Here is a 17,119-nt window from a genome sequence, read left to right as displayed (position 1 = left end):
CTTCTAAAATTTTTAAATAGAAGTACTATTTTGTTCTTTAAATTGAAGTTCAGGTAGTAGAGTCTCATTCAGGGTATGAAGTTGACCACCTGTCAGGCCTAAGCCTATTTCTCTCTCTCTCTCTCTCACTTTTTTAAGGGGGTGGAGGAGGGGCAGAGGGAGAGAAGCCGACTCCCCGCTGAGCAAGGAGCCCCACACCCGGCTAGAGCCCAGGACTCTGAGATCATGACCTGAGCCAAAAATCAAGTTGGAGGCTTAACCTACTGAGCCCCCCAGGTGCCCCAAAGCCTTTCTCTTTCAAGCATGAAAGTTCCTCCGGCCCCAGCCCAGTGCTAGTGCCCCAGGCTTTGGAGAGCCAAACCTTCATTTAACCTTCATTATTTCCAGTCTCTGAGCCTAGCTCCTCTCAGCCTCCCTCCTCTCTTTCAGTGTCCTTAGTAAAGGGGTCAGGTAGTGGGGTCTTTAGGGGCCTTTCAGCCCACCTCCTTTGGTTCCTTGGATACAAGACGGTATTCAGGCCAGTGTTCATGAACAGGCTGAGGTTCCATGCCCAGGAGTTTGGAGTACACCTTATTCCTTTCTTCCCCATCTCCCCACACATCTCTGGGGTCTCTGGGCTGAGCAGGAGAGCAAGGGTAAGGCAGCCTGCCTTGTGTCTGAAAAGTCCAAGATCCCCAAGTAAGAGCACAAAGGAACTGGGGGCAAAAGGGAGAGGAAAGCTAGGTTACTTGGGGACTAGATTTCTCATTCGGTATCCATGGCCCTGCAGCCAGGTCAGCAGGTCACAGGGCGAAGGCCACATGGGTCTCTGGGTGACTTTCACCTTTCAGTGCCCAGATGCCCTGTGTAGGCCACCTGGCTTATCTAAGGCTTCCCACCCCACCAGTGTGCACTTCCTGGCAAGAGTCTACACTGTGGGGGTGCCTGGGTGGCTCAGTCATTGAGCGTCTGCCTTCGGCTCGGGTCATGATCCCAGATTCCTGGGATCGAGCCCCGCATCGGGCTCCCTGCTCAGCGGGATGCCTGTTTCTCCCTCTCCCACTCCTCCTGCTTGTGTTCCCTCTCTCGCTGTCTCTGTCAAATAAATAAAATCTTAAAAAAAAAAAAAAAAAGAGTCTACACTGGGGACCTTCTTGCTTCCTTTCTCCTTTTGACAGGGTCTGGGTCTGATAAGTTAATGGCAGTTAATGGCTTTAGCTGGTGAGTGGTGGAGTCAGCACTCACTTGGTCTCAAGCCAGGGGGAGGGGGCTGAGTGTGCTGTAATCTCTACTTCCCTGGAAAAAAAGGCCTGAGAACCTGGCTGGGCCTATGCAGGACCAGCGGGAAGGGAGGGTGTTCCAACCAGGAGACGGAGGGTCTGAGTCCATATTTGAGGGCTGAAGAAGTCACAGGATCTCCCCTCGTTGCCTGGCATCTGCCCAGGACTTGGGCAGCAGGTTCTAGAGGAGGAGAGTTGAATGCTGTTCTAGAGCCCGTGGTGTCACTGAGGTGGAGTTGTCGACAATAACAGAGCCAGCATCCACTGAGCACTCCTGTCCTGACTCTTTACAAGGATCTTTACATCATTCACTCTTCATCCTCACAAGACCTCTATCAAGTAGGTACCATTTGTTATAATCTGGTTACACTGTTGAGGAAACAGAAGCCCAGGGGTTTGGTCACGCGCCCCAGATCACATAGTTGTAAGCGGTGGGGCCACGATTTGCCCTCAAGTCTGACTCCAGCCCATTCTCTAGGCCTCTGTGCTCCACGGCCTCCTTCACTTTGATGGACTGTGACCAAGAGCTATAGTTGAGACCAAGCCAAGGTCACTGGGTCTAGGTCAGGGGTGTCCTGGAGCTGGCTCTTCGGTGGCTTCAGAGAGCCAGCTGGGCACATCTATCTTTCCAAATTCTCGTGTAGTGACATCAGGACGGTAGCCCGAAATGGGCCATAGTGGGAGTATTTACACTGTGGAAATTGGCAAGTGCTATCAGGGCTTGTTTTCCTCCCCGAAGACCACTGGGCTGGGTGCAGCAGCAAATGCCAGCCCCCGGATGAGCTGTGGATGCATTAAGCAGCACGTACAAAGGAACATGCTAAATCTGGACACCTCTGAGCTACGTCCAGGCCTTCTCCCAAGGGATCCAGGGTTGCCAGGTTGTTCTGGGAAGGTGCTTCTAGCCCCAGGACCAAGCTGGAGCAGCAGAAAAGCCCAACTTGGTGCCCAGGCCTGGCCCTGCTGTGGACTAATCACAGGAGTTTAGGCAAATAACGTAATCTCTCATGGGTAGAATGGAGACAAACCAGCACCGACTTCACTGTGCCTTCATGAGGATTAGGTGTTACAGAGGTGTGGGCGCTTGGTAAGCTGTGTCAGTCAAGAAGTGTTTGGTCCTTTTCTAACTTGCCTAGACACGGCATTTTCCATCCCTGCAGATCTCCATAATCCCCTCCCCATCCCCTCCAGCCACTCTGGTCCCAAGGCGGGGTGGGGGGGGCTGGGGGGGCAGGCCGCCCCCACTTCACAGAGCAGTGCTACTCCTCTCCTCCCCTGCTTACCGCCAACACACATCAGCTCTCGCGTCCTTTGGACCCTTAACATCACTCCCGATGACGGAAGACCCCTGCCAGGATGGGGCCTCTGGTGAGCACAATGGAAGCTGCTACAAGGCTGGGCCACACAGCTGCCTCAGTGGCGGACAACTGCTACTCCCTCACGCTCCTTGCCCTACTGTGTGGCGGGTTACAAGAGAAAAAAGGTCCAGCTTCCTACTTATTTTGGAATAAGTTAAAATAAATTAAAAGAACAACCAACATTACTCAAGTAAGCTTGTAAGTGGGAGGCCCAAATGCCCCTTGGGGTAACGAGGCTCACCTGCCCAGCCAGAAGCCCAGGGCTTCTCCTCGAATTAGAATGGCCTCAGACACTGAGACACAGTGGAATGGTTCTTGCGCTCAAAACATCCCTTCTTTCTGGGAACCCAAGGGAAAGTCAGATTCAATTAAGGACAAGAAGAACACCATGGCATTCAAAATAAGAGCTATTTATTACAAAAGTAAATGGCCTCTGATTATCTGTGGAAACTTTTTATATATATAAAATTGTGGCCCAAAAAGCTGGCTGGAGGTTGGGCTAACAAACATCTTCTTCCTCCACCAGCAAGTTTGTGGGGCATGTCACATTTCCGCCAATTCCTGGGCACTGGAGCCCACATTCAGAGCCCCACCTTGATCGCCCCTCTCCTCAGTGTCTTCCACTGACCAAACCTGAGCACTGGAAGCTGCATCAACCCATATGGCCTTGTCCTCAGAGAAGTGTCTGCTAGTCTGGGCTAAGAGGAAGAGGAGGGAGTGAGCCAACAATTCTTCTCTCATCCTTGGAACGCAGTATTAAGAGAGGAACCCTTTGTCCCCAGTGTGGCCAAATTAGGAGGGAGCCATGGGCAGGAAGCTGGCTGGGCTTTCTCCTTCCTCACGCTCACTCAGAGTGGCTGCCTCTCTGCTCCTTGGGAGTGCCTCCCTTCCAACAAGTCCCTAGTAGGAAATAAGAAGGTGCAAGGGGACACCAGTCACCTCCCAGTTGTCACGGGGTCATGGTTCTTGGCTGAGGGGCAAGCACAGACTCTTCATTCTCCCTCCAGAAAAACCCACCCAGATGGCTACCCCCAACCAGCTTAGAAGAAACCAACTCCATCTTTGGGGAGGACAGACTGGTGCGGTAGAAGGGGTGAGCAGAAGTTCTCTATCCCTGCTCTCCTTCCCTTCCAGAAACGCAATTAAGCCCATAGCCCAGACTCAGCACACAGGCAGCACTTCCTGCCAGGGGAAGTCAAAAGGGGTTGCAGCCCTGGGAGAGGGAGGTCATCATACCCCAGATCTAATTAACAAACCTGCCTTGCTTTTGACATTGCTGCATTTCCTCTATTAACATTAATGATGGCTGGTCTGAACGGCTAAGGATGGCCAGAAGCTTCCCTCCCCACTGCCCAGTAGGTAGCACAGCCTGTCCCTGGGCCCAATTTCCAGTCTCCGTGGCAACCGCCTCTCAAAGATGCTCTAAAGAGCTCTGACCCTGTCAGAAGTGGTGGGGGCTACAGAGGAGGGAAGATGAAGTGTGGCAGAGCCTCATCATTAAACCTGGAAGCATCACAGTCCTCTGAGACAAAATATTCTGTCATGCACCGGCAGGAGGGAGGCAGCCTGAAGAGCAGGCCTGGGGCTGGTTAGGTTCTGACCCAAGGGTTTTCTTAATCTCTTCCATTTGGGAAGGAAGTGAAAGGAACAGCTCTGAGCTTCTTGCTTGGGCTTTAAAGTGGTAGAGAATAGAAGCTTTGCTGCATTTCTAGGTGCTCTAGGTCTTTGGGAGAAAGAGATCGGTGGAACAGTGACACAGAGAAAGGGAAATGAAATGCATCCAGGGCAGCAGGGAAGACTAGAGAAGTAAAAGTGGGAAACACCTCCTGAGTGACAGGAACATCAACCCAGACAGGCCCACTGGGACCCCAGCCCGGCACCACAGGTCCCTGCCCTGCTGCCCACCAGCCTCAGCAGCTAAGGGGCCCCAAAGGTTCCCCCAACCATGGGGAGAATGCATCTGTCCCACCTCGTAGCCAGGTTGGATGCAGACGGAAAAGGACATAGCAAGAAACCACCTCTGGCACGCAGGGCCTGGGAACAGAGCAGCCAGGGATAGGACGCCATTCCTCCCACCAGTCATCATGTGGTGTTCTCAGAGAGCAAGGAACCAAGGGCTGGTGAGTGCTCGGCTGCCTCACTCCAGAGCCCAGTCTTCTGTGCACACTGCAGGGAGTGCAGCCACCTGCTGCCCCAGAGACCTCCCAGCAGCTGCCCTCCTCCCCACACTGGGAAGCAGCTGGGAGGCCCTCCAGCTCAGGGGCGCTCAGCTCTATTTGTTTGTGGGGAGAAGGCCGGCACAGCTTTGATGGCCCCATCTGCTCCGCCCTTGGTGATATCCCAAAGTGGGGCCAGTGAGCTCAGCCTTGTTGGAGGTCAGAGAATTTTTGATGGCTCTTGCTTTCAAGCCAAATCCAGTGTGAAAGAAATACCAGAAAAACTACTATAGCCCTGGACTATTTCTTACAGTTTATGACACTCAGCTGTCCACAGTCACGGTCTGTATTCCACAGGTGTATGGAAAAACGAACCCTCCCACTCCCACACACTCACGCCCATTCTCTCACACACTCATCCTTATGTTGCACACTCGGGGAAACGGGCCTGAGAGATGTCCGCTGTTGCTGAGCCATTCCCAGCGGTGGGATCTCTGCAGATAGCGCTGCAGCTCTCCCTAGTGCTGGGCTAAATTCCAGGTATGCTCCCAGAGCTTGGTCCTGGCAGGCAGCAGAATTCCTCAGGCTCCTCGGGCAGCTTTGCCCACAGCTGGGAGGGTCTGGCTGCACAGCTGGCTGTCCCCAGAAAGTTCCTGGATTCTGGCTGGAGTAGCAGTAGCCTCAAAAGTCCCATGATTCAAGCCACCTTAGTCCTGCCATGGGACTTCGGGGGTCCTGGGCTAGGGGACCGACCATCCCATAAGCCAGAGGGTGGAAGAGGTAGAAGCTGTGAGAGAAAATCCAGAGGGAGGCGGTTGGCACCCAGCGCTTCAGCAGGGGCAAGGAGCCCCATGGATCTTTGAAAATTTAGTAGCCCCTACTGGAGCTTAGCAGCTCTTCTCCACCTATAAGACCCACCCCTTGTCACAATGTCTGTGTTCACCATGTGGGCACACTGTAGTCCGAGAGCTTAGCAGATGGCGGCTTAATGAGAAAGAAGGAAAGGGCTCCTCCCAGGAGGCCCGGGAGAGAGACCAGTCCCGGGGTCTGGCCGTGGCTGTTTGGCTCAGAGTATTTGTTAAAATGTGCGTGTGCCCTTAGATCATAGGCCCACCATTTCCTGTTCACACTTTAATGCTGCCTCCCTGGCCCCTAAAGGCCAGTGACTCTCAATAGGGGATCTGTGAGACTGGCAAGGAGGGGGGGTTGGTGAGGCTTGCCAAACAACACCCTCCTTCCAGTTATTCTGAGCCACACCCCACACCCCTCTCCCCACCCTCTCCCTCACTCCAACCCCTCCAGGGCTGTCCAGTGGGGGGGCCAAGGTGACTAAAGAGAGGCAGCCGGTGTGCTGGGGTGATACAAAAGCTGGGACCTACTGGCAAAAAAAAAAAGAATGCACAGTTAGCCGCAGGTTTCTCCTATCTGGGTCCACATTGGGGTCACCTGGGGAGCACAGAAAACCGGCTCAATTGAGTGGGAGCCTCCGAGGATGGGGCCCGGGGCGTGCTTTAAAAGCACCCCAGGGGATTCTAAGATGCATCAAAGGCAGAGGCAGGGAGCAGCAATGCAAGGGGTAGGGGCTACTCACCTGTAGGCAGTTCCCAGGAGCAGGCTCAGGAGTCCCACCGCATATATGCCCCTGGCCAGGGAAGAGGAGGGCAGACTCCAGGCACAGAGCCGCAGGAGAGTATCCCACAGAATCCCTAGGAGAAAGAAGAAAGACAGACCTAGTCTGTCAGAGGATGACTTCCTGGGATGCAGCAGAGAGGAGCTACCCAGGTCAGGAAGCAGCGAGACTCCCCCTCGGTGCTTATCCCCCACCCTTCTCACCCAAGTCCAGGTAGGCGGTGCTGACCTGTCAACATGCTGGAGAAGAGCATGGCTGGGAAGTAGTGGTGGAAGTAGAGGATCCGGCCCATCAGGAAGAATGGGAAGTAATGGAGCATCCAGCCGAGCAGGAGCTGACCACCTCCTTGCAGCAGGACCTGGGACAGCCCTGGGCCCCAAGCAGCACAGCTTGGTCAGCAGCCAGGGAGGGGGCAGAGACCCCTGGCTCTCAACCAGCTCTGCCCCTTCCTTGCTGGGTGACTAGACTAAGCCACGTGCCCTTACTGGGCCTGCCTCCCTCATCTGGAGGCCACTAAGCAAGGTGCTAAGCAAGCCTCTGGCAGCTGGACAAGATGAGCAGCTGGCCCTTGAGAGCCTTGCTCACCGCCTGCTTGGAGAGGCCTCAGCACCCACGCAGCAGGAGGCAGCCCAGCCTCTAAAGAAACCAAGATGCAGCACGGCCCCCAGACAGCTGCCCCCACCCCACGGCCTTTGCTGCCGCCCAGATCTTTGCAGTGGCAGACAGGGCAGAGGTGAAGTCAGAGATGAGAATGGAGGGCAGAGAGGGGGTCTAGGGCCATGGCTGTTCACAAGGGAGCTGCACATGGCAAAAAGAGCCTGCAAGACCATCTCAGGGGCTGTGGTCCCTACTCCGCTAGAGGACAGGGCCATGGAACAGAGAGCGACAGAGGAGAAAAGGTGGGCAGTTCTATACAGAGCATAGAGGTTCAAGTGAGGGCTCTAAAGTCAGACCACTTGGGTCTGAACCTCAGCTCTACATTTACTAGTATATGTCCTGGATAAGTCTCTTCTCTTTGTGCCTTTGCTTCCTAAGCCATAAAATGGGGCTAAGAATGTTCTACTCTACAGGGCTGCTGGGAGCATGGAGTGTTTAACATAGTACTGGGCATTTGGTGACTGAGCTTTAAAAAGCAAAGGAGAAGGGAAAGAGGGGGGTGAGGGCAGAACGGCCCATCGGCAGTGCAGGCTCCGGCCAGCTGCTAGGTCAGGGGAGGGAGAGCCCAAGGGACCGACCTTCAATCTCTGCAGGCAGGCGTGCCCCTCTCTGCACAGCTACAGCCATGATGCTCCCCAAGAGGAGGTAGAGGGCAATGCTCAACAGATTCAGCCACCAAACCACCTGCATGGGAAGGAGGATGGGCGGGTGAGAGGAGAGCCACAGGCCCCCAAGGATCCAGGCTGAGGGCCCACACAGGGAATGTGCTAGGCACTCACCGGGTTGCCGAGCAGATACACGCGGAAGTCTGTGTCATTGATCCCTGAGAAGCGCAGGCCCTGCGGGGCAGAGGACACCCTGCTGATCCAGGGCCCAGTGCATCCCAGCCACACGTGCTCCGGCGGGGAGGAAGACCAGTTACCTTCCACAGACAGGGAGCCTGGGCAGGAGGCCGATTCTATGTGAGCTCGCTGGGAAGGCCGGGTCAGAATCAGGACAGAAAACAGAGCCCTGTCTCTGGCCACCTCATGCCAGGTAAGGCCTTGCCCAGTTGCCCCACCCCACCCTCACCAAGTCTCAATGGTCTCTTCTTTGGCTCCATTTCCTGGGAGCGGCTCTAGCCTTGAGCCCTACCTGATAGTTGACAGGCCAGTGCCAGGGCTTGGATGTGAACTCATTGTCCTTGGGTTTGAGGCCATTGTTCCCCTGCAGGAAAATGGCAAAAAAGAAGCTAGTCAAGGCAGAGATCTAGAGAGCTGACAGAAATGTGAGGAATGGGCATCTCTGACAGATAGCCAACTGTCAAGAGAAACCTCCCCCGTCTCCCTCCGTTGTGGGGAAGAATCTGGTGCTTGTTCTCAGTCACTGTCCACCTGTTTATGACTGCCTTACTTCTACCAACACACAAGCTTCCACTGCCACCAGGGACAGTCCATTCAGACCCACTATGCTTGAGAGAAAAAAGGACTTGTTTCCTGTGAGCACAAAACATCCATCCATCTTCCAGACCAAGTAGAAGTGTCAAGAGGGCTAGTGGGAGATACAAAATCAGGCTGGCTTACCTGTTCCCTCTGGAGGCCAATTTCAAACACAAAACCAAAACCAAACACTCTGATGGGTTCCTGAACTTGGAAAAAGTTACTTTAGTCCAGTATTTCTCAACTTTTTTTTTTTTGATTCTTGCCCCTCCTGGGACTTTTTAGACTTTTTTTTCCTAAATGCCTCCCATCACATTTTAATACCACAGCTATACTGTAAATGTGTTTACATATTGGTTGACTACCTACATTAAAAAGTTACGGGTTTTTTGCCCTCCAAGAATACATTTTATCCACTGGGAGTGATATTAACCCTGTTCAGAGTGCACACTCTCGCCTGAAGGACCCTGACTCAGCCCCTTTAATCCAGCAGCCAAGACTGTCCAACACCTTGTCTCTACGCGCCAAAATTAGGGCTTTTCAAAAACAAAGAAAAGATCAGGACCCTGGATACTAAGCACCAGGACTGGTGTCAGCCTCATTATCAGAACAAATTGAGAAGGTACTTCCCAAGAAGAGGAGTGAGGTGTTACGAGTTAGGTCAGGATCTCTCCACTGAAGGGCCTCAGAATGAAGAATGGATCATCCTGGGCCCCAGAGGAGCTGCTAAGAGAAATTGATTTCTCCAAACCACTGCAGTTCAGTCCCAGACTCGGGGACTCCAGCCAGAGCTATAACCAACCAGGGGCATCCTATTCACTTTGTTAATCTCAGAAATACAGCTCCTTTACTAATCCAAGAAATGGAAGGAAGGAAAAGTCTGTAACCATTACAGGCCTATGCATTTATACATCGTTCTCTATGCTTAAAATCCAGAGTGGGCTCATTCCTTCTGACCTCAGCAGGCAAGGCAGCCTTCTCTGTACAGGACTCAGACCCTCCACTCAGTGGGCAGAAAAGCCCTCTCCCATGCAGTTTCTGTCGTCTGGACTATTTTGACCACTCTCCCCACCCTCACTCTATTTCGGTTGAATAAGAACGTTCCCTGATGCCCTTTTATTCTTTGGCTCTACCTCTTAGATAATGAAAGAAGAAACGAGACTATTTAGACTTAGTCTTAAAATTCTACCCAGACATAGAATGATATTTTGACTGACAGGCACGTATTCAAAAGAGCTATGTCATCAGGCCACAGTGACAGCTACAAGCAGGGAGTCGGGGAAGAAATGACCCGGAGATCACTTAATGTCAAGTCATCACCTCCCAATGTGCAGAAATGACAAAATTTGAATTTTTTTATCTAATCTGGTGAAATAAGTCAACTATATTTACTGAGTACTGCTTACATAATCACTTCCAGGAAAGTCCACTTGACAACTGCTCAGCAGGGGACAAATAACAGGCACTACACCTCTCTGCACCCCTGTGGGTGGAGTGATCATCCCATACTGGCTGAAGATACAGTGATTCCTAAACACCTTTCCTGCAGGACACTGGCTTTCCATAAACCAGAGGAAAGGCGTCCCCCCTACACATCAACACTGCAGCAGGCTTTCTGTACAGCACAGGGGAGAAGTTAAGCTAGTGGGTAGAACTTTCTCAATTTAAAGATCTCCTCTGTCAATTGTTCTTAAACCACTGAGGTTAGGACTGCTGTCAGATACTAATGATGGGGAATACCAACAATGAGTCTTACAAAACCTTCAAAAGACTCAACCACGCCCCTAAACAGTCCCCGTGTCTGGGAACATGCGTGGGCTCATGGTGGGAATTTTATGCTGCAGATAAACAACTTTTGATCAGATCAGCTATTCATCCTAATTCATTCTAATTTCATATGATGGAATGAACTATTACTGTCTCAAGGACTTCAACCAAGAACACTCTAGTTTTCCAGGGCTCTGCCATTGGAACGGATCTGAGAATCACTTAGAAGCAGAAGAGTGTGGCGGTAGGCAGCACTGACTCTGCGAGCCTGCCAGCCCGGCTTTGAAGGCTGGAGCCACCTCTTCCATTTCGTTCTGGGACCCTGGGCAAGTTGTTTAACCTCTCTGTGCCTCGATTCCCTCATCTGTAAAGTGGGGACCATATCCCCGCAGGACTGTGATAACTACAGAATAAGTTAGTGCAGCACCGTGCATAGAGTGGCGCCGGGCACGTAAGAGCTACGTAAGTGTGCACTGATGTCTGTTGTCCTCACCATCATCATCACCGTCATCATTCTGTGATAAGGGAAATGCCTTCGAAGACCAAGTAAACCAGAAGCGAAGACCCTTTCAAAGTCCTCCACCAGGGGACAGTGGATCTATACCATAGCTACTGATCTGTGATGCAAGTTTGTGGACGGCCAAGAGTTCATAGAGAAGCCTTCCAGTGAGAGGGGGCCACAGTACCCAGATCATCACCATGTGGGACTCCAGCAAGATCTCAGGAAAAGTGGGCTGCAGCACGTCCAGGCTGATGTTTGGCACTAGACAAAGAAAGGACAGAGAAGAAAACCTTGGTCACACACACATTCTCACAGCCGTCCAGGGTACTAACACCATGCCTGGAATCCGAGTGTAGCTTTCCTGACACGCTGGCTAACAAGTAAGTTAGAGTGTTGAAGAGACAGAAGGAAGCTTGGCCCAATTCTTGATCATCCCTTCAGCTTGTGCAAAGCCCTCATGAGGCATCTGGAGAAATACAAAGGCAACAGGCGACGGGGCCTGTCCCCAGCGTTGCCACTGCTCTCGGCACCATCACCCTTTGTTATGGTCCAGGCTCGAATGCTAGGCCGGTCTGTGAGGACAGGGACCAAGTCCACCTCATTCACCCCAGGGGCCCCTAGGCTTCCCACTGTACTCACTAAAGAGTTGTTTAATTAGTTAATTAATTAGCTGGGTGGCTAAATTAGGTAGTAAGAATGAAATGGAAAACACAGAGAGGGGAAATGAAGCAGAAGCTTAAAAGGGGTGGTTGAGGAGGACAAATGATGGATCCAAAGACGACTGAGTTGAAGATGATACTGATGTGGAAACATCAAATTGGAGCCTGGGAGTACAGATATGAGGGCTCAGATCCAGGGCTGTGGCCACCGCTTTCTATAAAAGTGTTGGCTGGCTATGGGGAGGGGCGGAGCACTACACAGGGGCATAAAGGGAAAGCACCAGCCTGCTCTAAGCCTTGAGGGTGGGAGATACCCATGGTGCAGGGGACAGAAAAGCCCAGGAGGAGACCAGACAGGTGGATCCACATTGCAGGCGGCAAGGAGAAGTGTCAGATCCAGCAAGAAGCAAAGAAAATGGGACAAGGAAACTAGCTCTGGCCCACCGCAAGGTCACTGGTCACTTTTGGGGAAGTTTAAGGAGGATGGGAAGTTGACATGGTTGGGAAGAAAAAGGAGCTACCTGTCGAGACAACTCGTATGAAGAGACTAGGTTCAAAAAAGGCAGGAAATGACAAGGAGATACAGTGGCAGCAGAATCTATGAAGGTTGATTTTTCTAACGTTAAGAGTTACTTATAAATGTTTCCAGGAAGTAATCTCACTCACATTTGGGATTGATATGGTCTTCCACATTCCAGATAGAGTTGAGGGTTTCCTTTAGGTATGGGGTGCAAGTAACTTCCAACTGTTCCCAGCCCCTGTGAAAAGCAGTCACAGAGGTCTCTCAGAAGACGTGAAACTCACCAGAGAGTTGCGCGGTCGAATCTTTAAATTTATAGAACCCTGCTCTTTTCAACCCAGTGGCCACGCTTTTTGCAACCTCACTCTTTTATATCCCATGACTATCCTAGGAGGAGTCCAGCATAGAGTATTCCACTTCAGAAAGGCCCAGAGCATTTACAAGGTCCAAGACAGATGAACAACTATTCTGTTCAACTCTCAGAACACATAAAATACCAAAAGAACTCTGGAGTCCTGTGCTCTGTAACACACGTGATGCCTTTTCTCCCTCCACCTACCACTAAAATAAGAAAACATGAGGTGAACATTGACAACTGGGAAACAGAAACTTCTGGTATACTCTTTGTAGTGTGAAAGGAGAAGCATGAGCCTCAATTGGGACATCAAAACCCCAGAGACTCACCACTTGGGCAAGACCTTTCCCGAGGAGCCCAGGACACAACCTGTGACCAGATGGATGAGGCGAATGCGACTTCTCAGCACTTTGATCCGGTTTCCAAATTTTCTGTTTACAACCTCAATCCGCCAGAAATCATTTGAATCTCCTGTCCCATTCTGCCATGTAAATCAAGGAAAAAATACAAAGAAAGTAAGATGACTTTAGAGAAGACATGTCAGGAAAGGGAGATGGCCACCCTTCCGATGACACCATGTTACAAAGGTCAAAGACAAAACAGGCCTCAGTGGATGAGGTGGGAAGGGGAACAAGGGGGCCGGAGAAACACCCCAAGTGATGGACAATTCCCCCAGCGCTCACTAACACAACTAAGAAAAAGTAGTGTTAACTCCTACAGCCTGCAGTCCAATTCTTCACTTCAAAGGACTAGAGTTTAAATTCTAAACATATGTCTTTGCTCTTAAACCAAACTCGACATCAACCTGAGCCAACAGAAATAGATTTGGGCCATTTGTACCCATTACTTGGCCATCTGGACACTCACTCATCTAAGCCAGAAAGATTTAGCCTGCAGATTATATTTTGGAAATTAAGACACTTGTGTCTAATTCTCCTCAGGAGATGCGCACAAGAAAAAGACAAGCAATGGCTCTGGTACTGTGGGATGAGCAAACAGAAGGAGGTTTGGGAAGTCCACCTTAAGGAACCCAGGATCTTTACTGATGCACCAAAGCCCCTGCAAGGGAACATAAGATAGTCCTAAGTCTAGCTGCCCTGTGTAGTTGTTTTGTTTCCAAATCACTCCCCAAGCCATAAGTACCCATAGAGCTGCTTCTTCTATTAACTGCATCACCCACGCTACTAAAAAATCCAAAAGCAATGTGGTTAACATCCCCCTGCAGAACAGGGAAGTAATCCTTAAAAATAAAGCCAATGAGGATTTGGGATCTGGCAAAGAATAAACATATATTCACCTAGGATCACATTGTGGGTCCATGGCTTCTATGTCCAATGTGATTTAAAAAGGGACCCAAATAGTATTCATATGTGACATTTATTAAGTGTCAGAACATAAAAATGGCATGGTTATTATGGGAGAAGAGAGATGGAGACAAATAGACTCCCAGGCTGCTTTTCCCACAGCAAGCCTAGCCAAAAAGTTCCCAGTGTTAATAGAGTCCCTGGGTAGCCCGTCATCCTTAGGAACATTCCAGAATTCCAGGGAGGAGTGTTCTGTCACATGGCCCTGAACCAGGCCCCACAACTTTTTACAGCCTGCTCACACTCCAGTTGCTCACTTACTATGCCATAGCCAGTGACCTGATAGTGCTTCCGGGTCAGGGGGGCCTCATGATAGTGACTGTGCAGGTTCCGAGAAGTCCTAGAAGTTAAGCGAGAGAAACACCATTATCCTGGAGCAAAGAGACATGCAATGTCTCCTCTTTTACTAAGAATATTCAGAGTCCTCTGTTAGTGCAAAAAAAAATTAGAATCTGAACTATGAAATCCAACATATCAGGAACATCTTGCCTATTTACTCACAAGAAACATCCAGAGAGTCAGAGAATTGTCCAAACCAGCATGGACAGATGGTAGGAGTCCTGGACTCCATGCCAAGAAAGGGGTTAACTTCAGCAGTGGGGGGAATGACTTACCACATTTGGTGGCTTTGAAGCACTTAGCTTGCCTGACTCATGAGGCAGCTTTGGGGAGAAGAAATTAAAATTTGTAATCTACGCACGCCTAAGCCAGGTAAGCCTCCTCCCTCCCATTTACTCTTCCTGCCCTCATCACCAGTTTTATAATGTGGGGATCTGTGGGGGAAGGGAGGGATTAATTTGGCTTTTATTTACTTTGTGCCTTTTATAGTAATTCTTACTTTTATCCACAATAATAAGTGTTCTTTATAAAAATTCTGGAAATTTCCAAAAATAAAACTTAATAAATAATAAATAACTTTTGTCAATAAAACAAAATGAAATTTATTAAATAAGTAGTAAAGAATAAAAAGTAAAAAGTATCCATGATTATACTAGAAAAAAACACTGCTTATAGCTTTTCTCTATATATAATCCCTGATTTTTAAAAAATTCCACACCTGATGATTCCACTATACAAAATTTTTGCAGAGCTGCTTCTGATATTGTTCCTGTTCACTCTTGCACATGGTGCCCTATTTCCTTGTGTGCTTAGTTATTTTTTACTATGTACTATTCACTGTCACTGAAAAACTATTTATGGGAATGGATGGCAATCTCTTTCCCAAAAAAGGATTTACATCTGCTTTTAGCCAGGCACTTAGGAAATATTACCAGTCTAGGATTATGTTCATTTAAATTCATGGCCTAAAGATTTTGAGACCATCCAGATGAAATTAATTTGGGCCACAAATCCATGTGAGGATCAATCGGTAGTTATAACTTTTCAGGAACCAGAAATAGCCCCTCCTCACCCCCACTCCCCCTTCTCAAGCCCTTTGGGGTTTCAAGTTTGGGGAAGGATCACTTAATAAATTTACCACTTTGGGTGAGCCTAGAGCTTTGAATTTACAACTCTTTCTCTCAAGGGGCAGTCAAAACCAAAGATCGAAACTCAAGATTGTGGGATCAAGGCAGAAGTGGCTGCAGCATCCCACTTATTTCTCTGTATTTCCCCTCACCCCCCAGTTTTACTTAGATTTTTGGCCTGCTAACTCACTACTGCCTTGTCAGCTCTTTGATGCTTTAAGATGTTTTCATATTATTCCAGCATTTGTAGTCATTTTCAGTGAGAACATTGCTTAAATAAACCAGCTTGCCATATTCTCAGAAACACACTTCTATATCTTCCTAAAGGCAGCCACTTGAGAAGAAGCGTCGGGTAACTCAAAGATTTTTTTTCCTCTGGAAAAAGGGAAATTGAACAGTACCTTCAAAGTTCAAAGCTCCCCAAAGCCAAAACAGGCAAACAAAAGTGGCTTGCTTATTTCACAAGACTTCATAAAATTGCCTTCCCATTCTAGCACAGCAGTCTTGCTCCATTTACTAGAGCCGCATCCAAATCTGAGTTCTGTTTATTTCCAGTTTAGAAGAACTCCTTACCTTTGGTGCCCATACCACTCACTTATCCAAATACTTATCCAAGCAAATTTACTTACTCTTTGTGTTCTAGCCGAATGATGTCTCCATGTCTTACAAACTCTACTGGGAATGAAGGGTCCAGGGGATCTGCTAAGAAGAAACAAGCATTGATATCTGAAATCATTCACTCATTAGGCTAGTATGAATCGAGGGTCTACAGGTAAAGAGTTACAGTATAATACGGTAGGTGCTAGAGGTACAGACAGAGTGCTGGGAGGACAAAGAGAAAGGGCCCCTCACTGTCTCAAGGAAGGGTGTCTCAGAGATATGCTTGAAAAGACCCTACAAAGAGGGGAGAATTTTGTCAGGTCAACAAGTGGGGCCAGATGTATGAAAGAACAAAACGCATTTGACCGATAGCAAATGGTTTCATATGAGAGGGTAGGGTGTGGTGGGGAGGGGAACGGGAAAGACTGTGGGAATAGATGAGTGTGTGAACAAGTAGGGCCAGACGGTGCATGCCAGGCTAGGAAAGGTGGTCTTTATCTGACAGGCCCCGAAGGCTCCACAGAAGGGTTTTTAAGCTGGGAAGTCAAATAATAAGATTTTCCTTTCTAGTAAAAACATAGTCTTCCAAAAACTAATGCCATGTAAATGACCATATGCGCTCTCCTCAGAGTCCAGTGTTAAACCCTCAAGTTTTGCCAGTCATTATCTTGTCTCTGGCAACACACATGCTAAGTGTGAGGCGAAGAAAATGATGACGTGACAAAAGAAAGGGACCACATCATCTGGAAACCAAGTCAGATCAGGTCTAGCAAGGCAATGACAATGGAAAAGGAGCTGGCAGTAATCAGCAACACAAAAAGATCCTAGCAAACTTCTTCCCATTGAGACATTAACACTCAAGGTCAGGAAAGAGAAATGTGCCAGAACAAATCACTAGTTTTTAAGAGAATTAGAGAACTCAAGTGTAGACATGCCCATTCCTATGTGGACCTTAAGGTCTCTGAAAAAGATTAATCAGCGAAGGTGACAAATCAAGTAAGTCGATGGGAGGGAAGTTTCATTTTACATGGATGTGACGGGGAGGGGCGTTTTTAGCCATCAAGAACACAAAGACCTAAATAAATAAAATCACAAATGAGAGAGGAGAAGTAACAACCAACACCACAGAAATATAATCAATCATAAGAGAATATTATGAAAAACTATATGCCAACAAATTGGACAACCTAGAAGAAATGGATAAATTCCTAGAAACATACAAACAAAGACCTTAGTCTGTATGGCTCCCACTTCCCAAAGTGTTTATAGCTCTCCGTCTTCACACAGAGCCTTAGTTCCTTGGGTGAAATGCAACCACCTTAACCTAGAAGCCACATCGAATAACAGATCAGAGATGTTCAAAGATTTGGTCCATGCCCACATAACCTTAGAAGTAAAGCAGTGTTAG

General features: G+C 49.1%; 1 protein-coding gene across 5 annotated transcripts in view; it reads right to left on the bottom strand.

Annotated features, from left to right (window-relative positions):
• Positions 1-5,073: 5,073 nt before the first annotated feature.
• The window catches only part of POMT2 (protein O-mannosyltransferase 2), a 41,089-nt gene continuing 29,043 nt past the window's right edge, over positions 5,074-17,119 (bottom strand). Inside the window, exons 11-21 of one of the 5 annotated variants that reach the window (XM_034992995.1) lie at positions 15,741-15,813; positions 13,907-13,985; positions 12,611-12,762; positions 12,073-12,164; positions 10,932-11,008; positions 8,195-8,266; positions 7,840-8,031; positions 7,639-7,744; positions 6,632-6,772; positions 6,365-6,479; positions 5,074-5,560 (exon numbers count right to left, since the gene is read on the bottom strand). In XM_034992995.1, the coding sequence (XP_034848886.1) occupies positions 5,455-5,560; positions 6,365-6,479; positions 6,632-6,772; positions 7,639-7,744; positions 7,840-8,031; positions 8,195-8,266; positions 10,932-11,008; positions 12,073-12,164; positions 12,611-12,762; positions 13,907-13,985; positions 15,741-15,813 (1,205 nt within the window). In that variant the 3' untranslated portion in view covers positions 5,074-5,454. Of the gene's footprint in view, positions 5,561-6,364; positions 6,480-6,631; positions 6,773-7,638; positions 7,745-7,839; positions 8,032-8,194; positions 8,267-10,931; positions 11,009-12,072; positions 12,165-12,610; positions 12,763-13,906; positions 13,986-15,740; positions 15,814-17,119 lie in introns of those variants that run through there. The other 4 variants (XM_034992997.1, XM_034992996.1, XM_034992998.1 and 1 more) reach the window with 4 other exon arrangements.

The sequence above is a fragment of the Mirounga leonina genome, unplaced genomic scaffold (assembly GCF_011800145.1).
Source record: "Mirounga leonina isolate KUSES-001 unplaced genomic scaffold, KU_Mleo_1.0 Mir_82, whole genome shotgun sequence".
In the NCBI taxonomy this organism is placed as follows: Eukaryota; Metazoa; Chordata; class Mammalia; order Carnivora; family Phocidae; genus Mirounga; species Mirounga leonina.
This window is presented reverse-complemented; position numbering and strand designations above follow the sequence as displayed.